We start from the raw sequence: 16,685 nt of genomic DNA, 5'->3' as shown, positions 1-16,685 counted from the left end.
ATCGTATTCGTAGCTTGTAACATATCACATACAGGAATGCAGTGACTTGAAGCACTATCTTCTATAAGTTAGTTATATGTGGCCCAAGTGAAGCTAATGCTTACGGTGCGATTGTTTTGTATTTTTAATGAAGTGAACTAGTGAAGTCGAAGTAGAGTACAAGAATTAAGAATAGCCGAATACTCATCTTATTGAGACTGGAAAGTTGATAGCCGTAAAAACCCGTCTGAATGTGATTTGGAATATGGAAAATTTATACGTGTGATGGTTCGGGTAATGCGTATACCATTACGATAACAATTGTGTTTATTTTCCGTAGACTTGTTTCTTCCTCGATTGTGATGATATTTCTAATCTATTCTGATTTACTGATCCGTCTAAATGCGAATTTAAGACGAGTTTCTCTTCCAGACGGGATTCCCGTCTAACTTACCCGTCTCTTAATTTAGACGGGAAAGTTGGACGGAAAAATTAGGACGAGAAACCCGTCTGTGGGGTTCACATCAGACTAGTTTTCCGTCTTTGATGAGTTTCCCGTCTTTGATAAGTTTCCCGTGTATATGAATTCGGCTAAATGTACATAACTCGTATATAGTCATGAGGCAACAAACATTTCATCTGAAATTGCAAATAAGTAAATATCCAGTTAAACGGACATTAAATATTTATTTCAAGACTGTTCCTCGCCGCTTCGTCCAGCCGGTTCGTCGAATATAAAATACGCTAATCTAATATTTGAACCTTTGCAGTAAAGAACGTCTTAACAACTGCTTGACAACCACATTGTTTGTCGATAAGCTATTGTTCTCTATTTGACTTAATCGTTTCTTCGAAGAACTTTCAAATTAATAATTATGAATCGTTGCTATAATATTGTAGAGCTGCTGTCTGTTTGTTTGTTAGCGCGGTTAACTGCGAAAATTACGCTTTTGAACTGAACTTCTTTTAATTTTTCTTGTTGTCTCATGACTATACGAGTTATATACATTTAGCCGAATTCATATACACGGGAAACTCATCAAAGACGGGGAACTCCTCGAAGACGGGAAACTCGTCTGATATGAACCCCACAGACAGGTTTGTCGTCCGAATTTTTCCGTCCAACTTTCCTGACTAAATTAAGAGACGGGTAAGTTAGACGGGAATCTCGTCTGGAAGAGAAACTCGTCTTAAATTCGCATTTAGAAGGATCAGTAAATCAGACGAGTTTGAGAAATATCAGCACGGTCAAGGACGGAACAAGACTACGAAAAATAAACACAATTATTATCGCAATGATTACGCATTACCCGACCCATCATACGTATAAACTTATCCATATGCCAATTCATATTCAGACGGGTTTTTACTATAAACTTTCCCGTCTAAGATTAGTTTCCCGCCCTAATATGCATTCGGCTATTCTTAATTCTTGTACTTTTTTCTTTTAAAATGCATTGTTAGTTTTGGTACTTTACTTGACTTCACTTCATTAAAAATACAAAAAAATCGCACCGTAACCATTAGCTTCATCTGGGACGCATATAACTAACTTATGGGAATTGGGAAGGTAGTGTTTTAGAGAACTGCACAACTGTAATTTACTTTAGCGACAACACAAATGGCTAATATTGTGTGCGTTTTCGACGAGAAAATAAATCATGAACGTTAAAGACATAATAAAGTGAATTGTTATTCATTTGAGATCCTATACCCGTAAGGTATTCAGTAATATAAAAAAATACAGCGTTTCATCGCAAGATCGTGCGGTTTACTTGAAAAGGCAGTGCTCTCCGAGTTTGATGGCGAAGGTTCGAGTCCCACATGGGAATGATTTTTTTCTTCTATTTCATCAAAGATCGTTCCAAAAAGGATTAAGTAAAATAAAAAACTCTTGGCTTACACCACAAGAACTGGTGGTGTAGTGGTGAAGATGATGATCTGCCAAGTATACAGTCGATGGTTCAAGCCCTGGAGAAACCGAAAAAGAAAAAGGTAACAAAGTGAGAATTTGTGAGTGTGAGAGGAGTAGACCGAGAGGGCGAAAATGCCCTCGCCTTGGGCGAGGAGTAGACTGAGGGGGGTTCTCTTTCCCCCGGCTTTCCTGACTTTCAAAGCAAGCTTTCTTCAAACATTTAATTGTGTTAGGGGGTAGTTAGGGATATATTAGGATAGGTAAAAGCAGGGATAGATAGGAGTAAATAGGAGGATAAATATGGGTAAAGAGGTTTAAATGAGTACAAAAAGACTTAAACATTTTATATACTGTTTTCTCACCTATACCCTCCCCCCGCCCCGGGAGCCGAGGCCGCCCAATTACTAAGTCTTTTTGTACTCATATACCCCTCATTCACCCTATCTATCCCCAGATTTCCCTAAAGATTAACTTTGATTTCTAAAGATTAACCGAATATATACTTCTCTGGAGCAACATACCTCCCGTTTCTTTTCTTATAGCGCCATCAGAATCGTACCATCCTATTCTTGATACCTCGATCTTGTACTTGATAGTCCACGATTTTACCACAAGGCTAACTGGTGATTGTTGGAAGCCTACACCAACTTATTCTCCATAACCTTACCATGTAATATTAATAACGAAAATTTCCATCTAAAACGAGATTCGAACCTTCGACTGTCGACACATGAGACCAACATCTTGACCACTCGACTACAAGATCTTGTGCTGAACGACTGCGGTTATTCAATTTACTTTACCCTTTTCATGAAGTTCATAATGAAAAACAGTTATAGTAGGATTTGAACCATCGATTTACCACTTGGGAGACTTGTCTTCGCCACTAGACTACGAGATCTGGTGCTGAATGTCGATGGTTATTTAATTTTCCTTATCGTTTTCGCGAAGGACATAATGAAAAACAACTCCCTTGGTTTCGAACCAACGAATTACCGCTTTAGAGACGATTGTCATAGCCAATAGACTATACGACATCTTCTGCCTGATGGCTTTAGTTTTTTAAACGACCTTATTCTTTTCTCGAAAGACATAATGAAAAACGGACGTACTCGGACTCGAACCTCTAGTTTGGAACGCGGGAGAGCCTTGCCTTCACCACTAGACCAGCAGAACTTCTGACGAATTCTTAAACTTGTTTGTTTTACTCAACCTTTTTTCGAGGGATTGTACATAATTAATATTCCAATGGTTTATCTTGATGATGATGATTTGCGTTCATGTGTAAAACGCACACTAATAATTGTATCTTATATTTGTAGCTTTAACCTAATATCAACCACTTGTGTTGACGCTAAAATACTATGTACATTATGGAACCCTTGAGCAAAGGAGCAGCCATGATCTCACTCACCATAAGTTACTTATATGTGGCCCACGTGAAGTTAATTGTTACGGTGCGATTGTTTCGTATTTTCAATGATGTCAAGTCTGATTTCACAGGTCACAAATTTGGTAGCTTTATTAAAATGTGTCAACATTCGCAAATAATTTCACGGCTGAAATTGTACTCCAACCTAAGGCAACAGATAGTAAATCAGCAAAATCTACTTCTCTACGCGTTACCATTCGCTCGTCACAACATCTTCGTTTTTCCTTATTAATTATTAGGAATAATGAATGATGAATATGAATGATTATTAGGAAATGCTTATTAATTTGAATGATTTGGTATACAGGGTGTCTCAAAAAAAACGCAACCACTTAAACCCTTTTTCACTCACTGCATTTACTATAAGCTAAGACAGGTTGATTTACTTCGGAAATGAGGTGAATAAAGCACATTTAAAATTTTATTGATTTCATGCAATTGTGCACATATTGCATGAATGACCGCGTGCACAGGACACAAACGTAGATAATTAAAGAGAGTAGACGTACCTGCAGGAGAACGCAAGTCTGCGAATTTCAAATTAGGATGGAAAAAGAAAGTTTTCCAAAGATTTGAACCATAATCTATACTAGTTGCGAGACCGTTAGCGATACCACTAAACAATCAGTGCTTGATGTCAAAGGCTACATTTATTTATTTTACTTAAATCAATTTTCAATTTCATAATCCTTCCCAGTATTCGAATCACGACTAAAAAGTTGCGAGACCATTATTTTCACTATAATAGACCAACAGACCTTGAGATTCACAGCGATGTTTTTCAATCTTACCTAAATATTTCTTTGGGGTCACGATAAAAACACTTTCCTCATGCAGGATTCGAACCATCAATTTGCCAGTTGCGAGACCGTTGTCATCACCCCCAGACTATTCGCTCTTGGTACGTTGACCAAAGTTTTCTATTTTACTTGAACTTTTTTCAAGGTCATGATGAAAAGATATCTCGCGTATAGGATTCGAAACAACGGCTTAAAACCTTATGTGTGGCACATAAAAAAAGACAAAAACCCATAACAAAAGCTTAGTATATACGAGATTTTTCAATGTGGTGATTGCGGGAGTATTTCTAGTTCACTGCGATTGCGCAGCGTCTCTTATGACATAATTTCAGGTTTTTTTTCGTTTTCCAGTAGCGTTTATGCATGTTTTTTAAACGTAAAGTGTCCTTTTTTACTCACTGTATTTACTTCAAGCTAAAACATGTTCATTTAGTTAGAAAATGAGGTGAATCAAGGACATTTTAAATTTTATTGATTTCATGCAATTGTGCACATAATGCACGACTGACCGCGTGCATACATCACAAGCGAAGATAATTAAAGATAGTACACTTAAGGCGGATTTCCACTTACAGCGAAATCGTTCGCTGGCGAAATATTAGCATATTTTCTTTTGAATTTAAACAGCATAAATAAATTAGTGCGACTTGAGTGTTCTCAATTCAAAAGAAAATATGCAAATATTTCGCCAGCGAACGATTTCGCTGTAAGTGGAAATCCGCCTTTACATGCACGACGCATGTCTGCCAAGTTCTAATTGGCATGAAAAAGGAAAGTTTTCCAAGGAGACCATTAGCTTCACCACTATACCATCAGCGCTTGATGTTTAGGACCACCTTTATTTATTTTATTTTACGTAGATCCTTTTTCATTGTCATAATTAAAAATTTGTCTATTTCATGAAATATTGCACGAACATCACGTGCGGCACACATCATACGCGTAGTTTATTAGAGACAGTACACGCGCGCACCAGCCTCGTACCCAGGCGCTTTAATAGTAAAATATATAATGTTGCATTCAGTTATAGTATAGAGGTCAGTTGAATAAAGCCGAGCGCGCGGGGGTGCACCCCCGCGCACTCGCCTTTATTCAACTGACCTCTATACTATAACTGAACGCAACATTATATATTTTACTATTAAAGCGCCTGGGTACGAGGCTGCGCGCGCACCTTAAATTAGCCTATTTCACGATGACGAATATCCGCCATCAATTTTCTTAAATGCGTTTAAACAATAATAGCACTACAAGAAACATTTTTTAAGAGTCTTGGGATCGCAATTTAAAAAATAAGTACCCCAAAAATGGCGGCACATTCGTCATCGCGATAATAGCATAATAAAAGAAAGTTTTCTTAGGATTTGAACCACAGTCTCTCAAGTTACGAAACCATTAAGAAAAAATTCGTGGTCAAGGCTTACAACACATTCCTCCCCCCCCCCCCCCTTATTTCTCACATTCGTCACATTCAGTTACACAAACTCGCTGTAAAAATCCCAACCTCGTACCCAGGGTCTTTCGTATTTTATATAAGTGTATTACGTTGTTACACTCGGGTAAGTCAATCGCTAGGTCTGTTACATTTCATTTGTGAAAGAATATCGAATATTAAAATAACTAGAGTGAGACACGCAATCTGATTGGTTAAAGCCGTGGAGGATGAACGAGGAATTCAAAGTCTTCAACTGTTGTGTCATTGTAGTAATCTTGTAGAACTATTACCAAATGGTTTTTCCGTCCAGAATTGTATGATCCATGATCCAAGTGGTATTGTTATTTCATTACAATTGGTTCAGAAATCAACCATCAATAATTTATGATGGAATCGATGCTCAGTTCTGCTATAATTCTTGTCGAAGATCATTTCGAATCACTTTTTAAATCATTTCCTCGCAGTATGAAATCAAGCTAATATTCCTAAATCAACTCATTCCTTGCTGCACTGGATGACAACTTTGATGCCCTCTCCTTTCTCTGTCGTTTCAAAAGCTTTTATACTTTCCTCCAGTTTAAATCTATGCGTCACCAATGGTTTGACATTCACCGCTCCGGAAGCAACAAGAGAGAGTGCTGTTGGGTAGCTAGAAAAGCGACAGAAAAATTCTAATGCTAAATTCAAATCACTTTTATTTCTGAGGATCATTCCCACAATATGTTTAATATTGGCTATCTCAAAAACGAAAAAGCAGAAATTAGCAGACTTTTCTGGAGGATAGGTTGTTTTTGTCGTCTTGAACTTTTAAGGCCCGTTTACACTTAAAATTTTTGCCCTAAATTCGGATTATCATGGGATTTTTCAACACGGTTGAGTTCCCAATCCATAGGCACGAAACTACACTTTTGAAAAGGGCGCTTATTCTGTCACTACAAAGATTGGTTGAACACGTATTGGTAGGCGGAAAGCGCTCTGCTAACAAGTCGCCAAATCTCATAATAAATCATTTACTACTCCTTTGAAGTGGATGTCGATGGAAAAAACAGAAAATAAACAGTTTTCGAACTCACCAGTTGGCATAGCGAAATATGCCTCGAATATCAACTTCTCTTGCACGAAAATTGAAAACAGGCATTTTGACTTCAGGTTTTCCCGAGCCAACCATAACCACTACACCACCTGACTTGGCTGCCTAGCAAAAAAGAATTTCGAAGAACCATTGTAGAAAGGTCATGAAAATTTCGCACGAATTTTACCTCAAAGTTGAACTGTGTTTTATAAAAACCTCGAGAGGAACATAGATTAACTATTTGTTACTAATCATTTGTTAATTTATATGCTATTTAGGATATTGATTGTAAACTGATTGTTGCCGGCGTTATCTCGCAAGCCACTGACACTAGCATATCAGCAATAATCCGGCAAAGATGGAAGATTTTCAAATTCAAACGAAATATTAAATAGATTAACCAAAAATACGATATGACAATTCTAAAATGAAACTTAATTAACTTATATTACTTTAAAAGATCTTAAGGCTACGAGATAACTATCAATAAGACAAACTAAGTTTTATTGCCTATTGTTTTAAAGTATAATTCATCTAAGTAAATTAGTTTGCAGGTACGTGGTGTAGGTACAATTTACTTATATTGTCATATCACCACGCAAAATTACAAGAAAATCTACTCAAGATGTACCTACTCACATATACACCAGTACCAATACTAGATTCGACTCCAGTGCACTCAATAACTTTGTTTGGAGCCTCTTTTAAGAGATGTTTAATATGACAGGCAATCTCTTTAGCACTCTTTCCTTTCTCCACTTGAATTGTGAGATCTGCACCGAGGTTTTTCGCCATTTCAAGACGTCGTTCATCTAAGTCTTTGGTGAGAAATGCCGTTTACAAAAAATAAATATAAATCTTGTAAGGCTATTAAAACTTTCAACTTCGCTACGAATTTAGATAGGATTTTTTTCCTTTAATGGATGCGAATGAGTGGACATCTATTAAAGATGAAAATCGCAACGAAAATTGCTATTGTGCACCAGCTATTGGTAATAGACCTTTCTTATAATGACGTCAAACGCGGGAAGTCTGATGTTACACGAAATTTAATTGGCTCCACAAAACTATCGAGCCAATCAAACTTCATGTAACATCAGACTTTCCGCGTTTGACGTCATTATGAAAAAGGTCTATTTGGTATAATAATTCCATGACCATTATAACAATTTTAGTATCCACGAATATAATCCTAACTTTAATCTTAAACCTGACCCAAACCCTTAGCCAATTACATTAATCTAAGAGGATTAGATTAGATTAATTACAATCGTGGATCTATTTTAAATATCTTCTATACAACACACAAACCTGTTATAGCAACACGACTTGCCCCACAGGCCTTTGAGACGAGAAGATTCACCAATCCAATAGGACCTAAAAATTGAGTAGATGCAGTGAACTTGCTCAGTATTACGTAAGTTTTAGCCAGATACTTGTAGGAAAGAGAGCTCTACCTGCTCCACAAACCAGAACAGTATCTCCCATTGTTATACCAGCCCTGCGACACGCGTGGACAGCAACAGACAATGGCTCCAGTAATGCTCCTTCTTCAAAACTCACAGAATCTGGTAACCTGGTATCAAAATGGAAAATAGAATACTATGGCTAATTTAGGGACAGTTTGACCACTGACTAGAGATGTATTTGTTGCACAGTGTCACATGTTGATATATGATATCACACAGTGTTATCTGGTGCTGCAAAGTATTACCTGGTGTCACACAGTGTTACCTGGTGTCACACAGTGTTACCTGGTGTCACACAGTGACTTATTGTTACATGGTGTCACAGTATGTTACGCAGTGTTATATTTCCATATGGTGCCACACAATGTTACCTGGTGCTGTACAGTGTTAACTGGTGCCACACAGTGTTACCTGGTGTCACACAGTGACATATTGTTACATGGTGTCACAGTATGTTACGCAGTGTTATATTTCCATATGGTGCCATGCACACAATGTTACCTGGTGCTGTACAGTGTTAACTGGTGGCACACAGTGTTACCTGGTGTTACAGCAAAATATTGTGACATGGTATATCACAGTATGTTACGCAGTGTCATATTTCCATATGGTGCCACAGTGTTACATGGTGTCACACAGTGCAGAATGCAGTGGTAAACAGTTTTCCACAGTGTAACTTTGCATAATTACACATTTGCTGGTGTCACAGTATTATGTGGTGTTAATTTTACTGTGTTACATGGTGTCATGCACACAGTGTTTTGAAGACACACTTTAAATCAAATGGTATGGTTGGGATTAAATTTTGCAGTTAAAAAAATTGTAATGTGTTACCAATGTAACTTGATTGGTACCTCTCTTGGAATTATAAATCTGTTAATTAGACTTACTCACTTGTAACAGAAATCAGCCGGATGACAATAGAAACGACACAAAGTACCATCGCATGGTGGTGTTGCTGCAAATGCCATTTCAGGGCAGAGATTGTACCGACCAGCTTTACAAAAATCACACATCCTACAAGGATATCCTGGCTCAACTGCAACACGATCACCTGGTAAAATTTGGAATAATTTTGCATTGAATTGTTTGCTGCCTTGATGCTGTAATCAGCCCAATGATTCACTCTCAAAGACAGCACAAACTCTTACAGTTGAAATAAAGAACACTCACCAATTTTTAGGGAAGTGACACCTTCTCCAACAGCAGTTACTGTACCACTTGTTTCATGGCCAAGAACCATTGGTGCTTTTACAATAAAGTCACCAATCCTTCCTTGGCGAAGATAGTGCACATCAGAACCACATATTCCAACTGAGTGCACAGCAACTTGAACCTCTGTTTTTAATGATACAGAGAATTCAAATAGAGCTCACAATAAGCAAAACCATGTACTATATATTTCATAATATTTATTTTAATATTTATTTTAATACCACCCTAGTATGCATGTAGACACAATCTGTAAATTATTTCTACATCGTTCTAGGAGCAAGTATGAGGTACCAATACCCCTCCCCTCGGGGATTTATTACGTGTATTAGTCTGATTTTTCTATATTGCACCCTCCCCCCTGCGAACCACAGTCAAATCTACGGAATTTCATCTTCATATAGTTTATCGGCGTTATTTGCTTTCTGCATAAAGATTTTCAATACCTCGCTATTTATTTGAAATTAATTATTGCACAACTTTGTAGCACCAGCACAGACTAACCTCCCTTGCCAGGTTTCACAATCTCGCGTTGTTCCTTAACCAAACGCAGAAAAGCATCATAAGAATTAAGAACCGCTTCATTTGCAACAGAAAAAAAATCAAAACTTACCAAACGCAAATCGTCTTGTTTGTACAGCACAGCACTCAGATTGTCCGCAGCCATTTCTACCACTTCCTTCTCTCAAAAAGACGAACACCCCCCCTGGGCTAAAACTGCTCTAAAGTCACAGAGATTGCTCTTTATAAGTAGGTAGGAACTCGCATTTTGGGCTTTAGAAGTTGGATAAAACTATTATTATAATTTTTCGACGGACTCGAACCATCGACCACTCCCCACCAACAAGTGAAAAAATAAAGACTATAACTTTATCAAAGATACTGTTTTCAAAATTTCTACCGTAATATTATGAAATATATTAATCTATGTGGTATCCACATTGTAGTGACATGGATTTGTGAAAAAAGTTAAAGTGAATTAGATAATAACTACAATGAGACACGCAATCTGATTGGTTAAATGCAAGGATGTGACAATCCCGCAGGAGGAATTTGGGAAGTTAATTTTGTGCACGGAGTTTTAAAAAGGTTTGGAACTGTGTTGTTTCATTGTAGCGATCTTATAGAATTATTACAAAATGGTTCTGGTTCTATGCGGGAGGGATATTGCAAGACAAGGATTATTGTTAATTCACTTATTCCATGAGTAATTTCTTGAACTGAATGTAATGGATAATTACATAGTCCTGCTGTAATTTCCGCCGAAGATCCACTGGTACAAGTTGAAATCAATTTTAAATCATTTCCTCGCAGTATGAAATCAAGCAAACATTCCTAAATCAACTCATTCCTTGCTGCACTGGATGACAACTTTGATACCCTCTCCTTTCTCCGTCGTTTCAAAAGCTTTTATACTTTCCTCCAGTTTAAATCTATGCGTCACCAATGGTTTGACATTCACCGCTCCGGAAGCAACAAGAGAGAGTGCTATTGGGTAGCTGGGAAAAGACAGAATATCGATTAACGCTTAAAATCACTTAAATTAGCCTTTCTCACGATGACGAATGTGCCGCAATTTTTGGGGTACTTTTTTTCAGGGCGGCCGTCTTTAATTTTAGGTATAATTTATTGTTCACATGTTCCATTGACTCCTAAAAAATTCTTCTTACATTGCTATTATTGTTTAAACGCATTTGAGAAAATTGAAAGTACCCCAAAAATTGCGGATATTCGTTATCGTGAGAAAGGCTAATTCACCCTTCCCGTAATTACGTCACAACTTTACCGTTTCCAGTTTAGAACTAACTTGAATGAAACGGATTTCAAGTTTTACTTTCACGAGATATAGTATGTGCAAAGATGTAAAAGGTGTTGGCCCCTGAGACTCATTCTCGTGTTATGGGGTTTTATTTCCACATTAATTGGTAAAAATGAAAAATTCTTTCTGACACATGTTTTATATCTTTGCACATAGCTCGTAAGTGTAAAACTTGAAATCTGTTTTATTTAAGGTGTTTTTAAACTGGAAACAGTAAAGTTCTGACCTAATTACCTAATTACTTGAAAAAAAGGAAATAAACTATTTCTCTGTAATATGATGACCTGGGCTCACGGGCCGAAAGCTTAGAATAAACTTATTATGGTGTAGACGACAGAAATTTTTGTCAAATAAAGTGTTTGTCAACTTACCAGTTAACATAGCGGAATATTCCTCGAATATCAACTTCTCTCGCGAGGAAATTAAAAACAGGCATTTTGACTTCTGGCTTTCCCATTCCAACTATAACCACTATACCACCTGACTTGGCTGCCTAAGCGAGGACGTTAAATAAAATCACTTTGAAGAACTATCGAGTATCGTAAAAAAGGCATGCAAATTTTGCACAAATTTTCCCTCAATAGGATGTCCAAGTTATACTCTGTTTATGAAAATCTCGACGGGTAGGCATCAAATGGACTTTGAGGTATTGAAATAAGTCTTTTTGAAACAAAACAAGCACATGCTATTGTTAGGATAATTACACGACTACCAAGATCATGTTATTTACTCATTTCAACACCTCAAAGTCCATTTTACGCTTCGTTAAATCTTGGAAACCAGGCTCATGTGAACACCCCCTAAAATTACATTGTATCTACTCACAAATATACCAGCATTAATACTGGACTCAACTCCAGTGCATTCAATGATTTTGTTTGGAGCTTCGTTCAACAGCTGTTTGATGTGACACGCGATCTCTTCCGCAGTTTTTCCTTTTTCCACTTGAATTGTGAGATCTGCACCAAGATTTTTCGCCATTTCAAGACGTTTCTCATCCAAGTCTATGGCAGGGAATGAAGTTAACAAAGAAATTAATAAACTTGTAGTTTCAGAGGCATCTTTGCACTTGCAAATTTAGTTGTGGTTTTCTTATTTTGACAGATGCGAAAAAGCAGGTTAGTTAAGGATACCCAAATGTAGGAGGAAATTGTACATGAAATATCCATAACGATTTGCACATTTAGATCCATCAGAAAAAGAAAAAGAAAGCAAAAGTTGCAAGTGTGCACTGGTCAAGTAATACCACTTCAACAATATAACCCTGACCATAATCCTAAATCTGACCTGAAATCAAATTAGATTAAGGATTAGATATGTGGATTCTGGACATGGAACTATCTTCGGTACACAAACCTGTTATAGCAACACGACTTGCTCCGCAGGCCTTTGAGACAAGAAGATTCACCAATCCAATAGGACCTAAAAATTAAGTAGATGCAGTAAACTTGCCCAGTATTATGTAAGTTTTAACCAGATACTTGTAGGAAAGAGAGCTCTACCTGCTCCACAAACCAGAACAGTATCTCCCATTGTTATACCAGCCCTGCGACACGCGTGGACAGCAACAGACAATGGCTCCAGTAATGCTCCTTCTTCAAAACTCACAGAATCTGGTAACCTGGTGTCAAAATGGAAAAGAAGAACATGAACTGTACGTTTCAGGGATGGTTCAACTACTGTAGACATTATTTGTTACCATGTCGCATATTGTTACATGGTATTAGTCACACGAAAACAGATGGATTCAGTAATAAACCTCCTTAAACCATTATCCAGAAATGCACACACAAATATTCATCTAGAATGTTTTTCCTAAAGGCACTACTAGACCATTAAACATTGCAACTTACTTGTAACAGAAATCAGCCGGATGACAGTAGAAACGGCACAAGGTACCATCGAATGGTGGCGTCGCTGCAAATGTCATTTCAGGGCAGAGATTGTACCGACCAGCTTTACAAAAATCACACATCTTGCAGGGATATCCTGGCTCAACTGCAACACGATCACCTGGTAAAATTTAGGAAAATGCACATGAAATATTTTCCTGCTTTGTTTCTGTAACTACAAGCTTCAAGTGATTTTTGAAAATCGATATTTGGTAGCCTGAGGAACTCTTATAACTAAAATGGAGCACACTTACCAACTTTTAGAGAAGTGACACCTTCCCCAACTTCACTTATTGTGCCACTTGTTTCATGGCCAAGAACCATTGGAGCTTTTACAATGAAGTCACCAATCCTTCCTTTGCGAAGGTAGTGCACATCTGAACCACATATTCCAACTGAGTGCACAGCAACTTGAACCTCTGTTTTGATGAACATGTGGTGTTTAAATACACACAAAACAGAAAAAAAGTATAGACTATATTACATAATTACAGAACACTGGGCAACACATTTAATCAAAACTGTGGAGACTTTACAAAACTTTGACACAGCATCTCGGCTGATCTATTGTTTGGCCTTTCAAAAGTGCTCCTTGAAGCTTGTGCCTCCAAATTTGAGATGCTTCCAACAATACTGCAGGTAATCAAGTACTGTAGCTAATTACTCATTTACATTACTAATACCACGCACAAGGACATAAACATGATGCACAGAGGCTTTTACATTGCCAGCTGATGCTCCCTATAATATACTTGCTTTTTGCGTGAGCCTTTTGAGTATTAAACAGACTATATAGTCTATGATATTGGAAATTATTGACGTTTAGAACAGCAGTACTGACCTCCCTTGCCAGGTTTCACAATCTCGCGTTGTTCCTTAACAAAACGCAGAAAAGCAGCGTAAGAATCGTATCATTTCAAAGAGAAAAATAGCATCAAAACTTACCAAACGCAAATCGTCTTGTTTGTACAATACAGCACTCAGATTGTCCGCAGCCATTTTTGCCTACTTGACTACTTCTGAAAAAATAATCCTTAATCCCCCCAGGAATGTCGAGAATTATTTTTGTCGTTTGCACTTACACTGGTCAAGAGAAGCACAAGAGATTTCATCATGTTGGACTATCCCGTTTATTTACAGATCAGTGAATCTATGAGTGGCAGTTACATGTAACATAATGCACCCAAAAAAATCATTGGTGCATGGAATGCATTGTAATGTTCTAAAATGTATTTTGTTCATTTTGTAAAAACCACTTGACTCAGGGACACAGATCCTGATTACAACCCCCCTCCCCTTTACATATCCTCTATGCTCCATTTATATGCCTCTTCATTGCTTGCCCCCTTATTGGCCAACATAGAGAATCGTTTCTTTTCAAATCCATTTGATCTGTCCACACCATCCCAACGGTAACCTGGGAGGATGTTGAATCTGTTTGGTGGGGGAGCTGGTCCTTTGTACCTTGGTTTCTCTGAAACAAAAACAAGAAAATGTTTAAAAAATGATGAAAATGGACCAAATAGCTTCATCAGTTCTAAACTAGGGGAAAACCAAAACTAAACTAACTTTATATATACTGGATAGTTCTAACAGTTATAAGCTGTTCTTCCTAGAGGTCCAATAAGGATAATCTCTTATTGTCTACATGATTGTCATCAAGTGTTCTCCACCTTTCTTCCCAGCTGAAACATCTTGTTTCACTTTCTTCTTCTGCACAAATGCTAACATAGGATCCTCAGCTCTCTCTCGATTCCTTAGCATTTCATCCAAATCTTCATCATCCTTGTACCTTGCCAGAGGCTTGCTCATCTCGTACAGGTCATCATCAACTTTCTCTTTTGCTGTTTTACTTTGCTGCACCCTAAAGGCAAGAAAACTCTGAACTTAAGAGAGGTTTTGTGGCAGTAATATATACTGTACATTGTTATTGTGTGATGTCTTTCAGCATTTAAGCTTGGCCCAAACATAACACTTTTCATCAAGATAGATTAAGATTGCTTATTACCTAATGTTCATAATGCATTAGCACATCTTCATAGCTTACCCTTTGCCCCATTTCATGAACTTCTCATTTTCCTCTTCTTTCTTCCGTTCTTCCTCTCGCTTTTTGACTTTTTCCACTTGGAAATCCCTCTTCCTTCCTGATTTATCCCGATGTACTGTCTCTGCACCCTTACCTGTGGTACTTGAGTTCATTTTGGAAAACATCTCATTTTCCCTCTGCTTCATTCGCTCATTCTCCTCTCTCAGCTCTGCAGCTGAATGTAGACCTGCTTTACGTTCTAGCCATAACAAAAGAACACAAAATGAGAGCTCACACAAAGCTTCATTGTAATTGCAGAAATACTGAGTTAAAACCTTCAACCACCATCGCACTTCTACTAAACTATATAAAAGCATGATAAAATTGAAATCCGGATCACACAAAAAGTTACCTGAATTTCTTTGCTTTCTTGGTGGAGACAGATCAGGTCCTTTATGATCACGTCTACTGCTTTTTCTGGGTGGGGAATGATCTTGGGGTGACCCTCTTGATTTACGAGGAGGGGAGAGGTCGGGAGAATTGTGTCTCCCTCTAACTGATGAACTATTTCTACTATCTAACGTTCTTTGTTTTCTTGGAGGAGATTGGTCGGGTGAAATGGGTTTATTTAAGGCTTTTCTACGAGGTGATAAGTCTGGTGAATCATGTCTGGTCCGTTTTGGCACATTGTTAGTATTTTGATTGTTTCTTGGAGGTGACTGATCAGAGGATGAATCGTGTCTGTTCCTTCTAGGTGGAGACTGATCAGGGGATCTTGATCTGTTATTTCCAATTTTACGTGGGGGAGACATGTCTGGAGAATCATGTCTGGTTCGTCTAGGCTGGTTTCTGAATGGTTGGTTACTCCGTGGTGGTGACCTGTCAGAGGAAGAAGAATCATGTCTCTTTCGTCTTGGTGGTGATTGGTCCGCTTGCGACCTTGACTTGCCGCTTCTCTGAGGCAAAAGTTCAGGGGAATCGTGTCGACTTAGTCTTGGTGGTATTTCCTTTGCCAATCTTCTTGGGGGTGATTCATCCGAAGATGAATTGTGTCTGATGGGTTGTCGTTGCGGTGACAAATCTTCAGAATCATGTCGACGTCTATGTTTATCTGCTTTTCTGGAAACTGCTTGTCCTTTTGAAATTTTTTTACCATAGTCACTTGATTTCTCAGGTGAAGTTCTGCTTCTCATAGGAGATAAGTCCTTTGTACTCTGATGACTTTTCCCCACGTTTGACTCATCTTGAACGGTTTTCACCGGCGCCCACATCGCCTTTCTCTCATCTTCTTTCTTCTTAATGCTCTCTAAATCTTTCGATAGCACAGTAGTTCCCGTTTCGTTAAAAATAAGCGGAGTTTCGTCTGCCATATCAAGAAGATTTTCCGCGGTTCCAGCATCCTGCTTCACTTTGATATCCCTTAGATTTACATCGTCGTCGATAATCAAAGACTTTCCGGTTTTTACCCCAGTTTTCACCTTCTTTTTTCGCCTCTTTTTCTCCCCAGAATCCGCGTTTGACAGATAACGTTTTAAATACTCTTCCTTCGAAATGGCCGCCATTTTGGATTTGTCAGGATACTTCATGTATCTTTACTAATAAGTGTATTTGTTGCAAATTAACTTCATCTATGC

The 16,685-nt window shown here is 37.9% G+C and overlaps 3 protein-coding genes across 4 annotated transcripts; all 3 read right to left on the bottom strand.

Moving 5' to 3' along the window:
• Positions 1–5,385: 5,385 nt before the first annotated feature.
• On the bottom strand, positions 5,386–10,011 carry LOC114534441 (sorbitol dehydrogenase-like). Of its 2 annotated transcripts, XM_028555883.1 has the most exons (9): positions 9,928–10,011; positions 9,819–9,852; positions 9,276–9,440; positions 8,997–9,156; positions 8,091–8,209; positions 7,945–8,010; positions 7,273–7,451; positions 6,635–6,756; positions 5,386–6,210 (listed from the first exon to the last, which is right to left on the bottom strand). In XM_028555883.1, exons 1-9 carry the CDS (start codon positions 9,979–9,981, stop codon positions 6,057–6,059), a joined length of 1,053 nt encoding a protein of 350 aa, XP_028411684.1. In that variant the 5' UTR covers positions 9,982–10,011; the 3' UTR covers positions 5,386–6,056. The 2 variants fall into 2 exon arrangements, with proteins under 2 accessions (XP_028411684.1, XP_028411693.1); XM_028555892.1 differs by lacking the exons at positions 9,819–9,852; positions 9,928–10,011 and adding an exon at positions 9,761–9,815 and having other exon boundaries at positions 5,387–6,210.
• A 209-nt stretch (positions 10,012–10,220) lies between these two features.
• Positions 10,221–14,098, bottom strand: LOC114536256 (sorbitol dehydrogenase-like). The gene is made up of 9 exons (XM_028557585.1): positions 13,971–14,098; positions 13,867–13,900; positions 13,280–13,444; positions 12,987–13,146; positions 12,636–12,754; positions 12,490–12,555; positions 11,959–12,137; positions 11,505–11,626; positions 10,221–10,813 (listed from the first exon to the last, which is right to left on the bottom strand). Exons 1-9 carry the CDS (start codon positions 14,022–14,024, stop codon positions 10,660–10,662), a joined length of 1,053 nt encoding a protein of 350 aa, XP_028413386.1. The 5' UTR covers positions 14,025–14,098; the 3' UTR covers positions 10,221–10,659.
• Positions 14,099–14,140: 42 nt separating this feature from the next.
• LOC114536245 (BUD13 homolog) lies at positions 14,141–16,613 on the bottom strand. Its single transcript, XM_028557574.1, has 4 exons — positions 15,464–16,613; positions 15,073–15,310; positions 14,699–14,889; positions 14,141–14,499 (listed from the first exon to the last, which is right to left on the bottom strand). The coding sequence occupies exons 1-4, from the start codon at positions 16,611–16,613 to the stop codon at positions 14,324–14,326; spliced, it is 1,755 nt and encodes a 584-aa protein (XP_028413375.1). The 3' UTR covers positions 14,141–14,323.
• Between the last annotated feature and the right edge of the window lie 72 nt (positions 16,614–16,685).

This window comes from Dendronephthya gigantea, unplaced genomic scaffold (assembly GCF_004324835.1).
Source record: "Dendronephthya gigantea isolate DGI-Jeju-01 unplaced genomic scaffold, DenGig_1.0 000002F, whole genome shotgun sequence".
Taxonomy (NCBI): Eukaryota; Metazoa; Cnidaria; class Anthozoa; order Malacalcyonacea; family Nephtheidae; genus Dendronephthya; species Dendronephthya gigantea.
Note: the sequence above shows the minus strand (reverse complement) of the source record. Positions and strands in the feature narration are given on the sequence as shown.

Excerpts from the sequence above, each read along its gene's own strand:
- LOC114534441 (XM_028555883.1), bottom strand. The coding sequence starts at position 9,981 with ATGGCTGCGGACAATCTGAGTGCTGTGCTGTACAAACAAGACGATTTG. Across the intron at positions 9,441-9,818 it reads TGTGAAACCTGGCAAGGGAG|AGGTTCAAGTTGCTGTGCAC; the intron begins GTTAGTCTGTGC and ends CATTAAAAACAG. Across the intron at positions 9,157-9,275 it reads TGTCACTTCCCTAAAAATTG|GTGATCGTGTTGCAGTTGAG; the intron begins GTGAGTGTTCTT and ends AAATTTTACCAG.
- LOC114536245 (XM_028557574.1), bottom strand. The coding sequence starts at position 16,613 with ATGGCGGCCATTTCGAAGGAAGAGTATTTAAAACGTTATCTGTCAAAC. Across the intron at positions 15,311-15,463 it reads AAGAAAGCAAAGAAATTCAG|AACGTAAAGCAGGTCTACAT; the intron begins GTAACTTTTTGT and ends TGTTATGGCTAG. Across the intron at positions 14,500-14,698 it reads TGTTTCAGCTGGGAAGAAAG|AGAAACCAAGGTACAAAGGA; the intron begins GTGGAGAACACT and ends TTTTTGTTTCAG.
- LOC114536256 (XM_028557585.1), bottom strand. The coding sequence starts at position 14,024 with ATGGCTGCGGACAATCTGAGTGCTGTATTGTACAAACAAGACGATTTG. Across the intron at positions 12,755-12,986 it reads CCGGCTGATTTCTGTTACAA|GTTACCAGATTCTGTGAGTT; the intron begins GTAAGTTGCAAT and ends TTTTGACACCAG. Across the intron at positions 12,556-12,635 it reads TGTTCTGGTTTGTGGAGCAG|GTCCTATTGGATTGGTGAAT; the intron begins GTAGAGCTCTCT and ends CTTAATTTTTAG.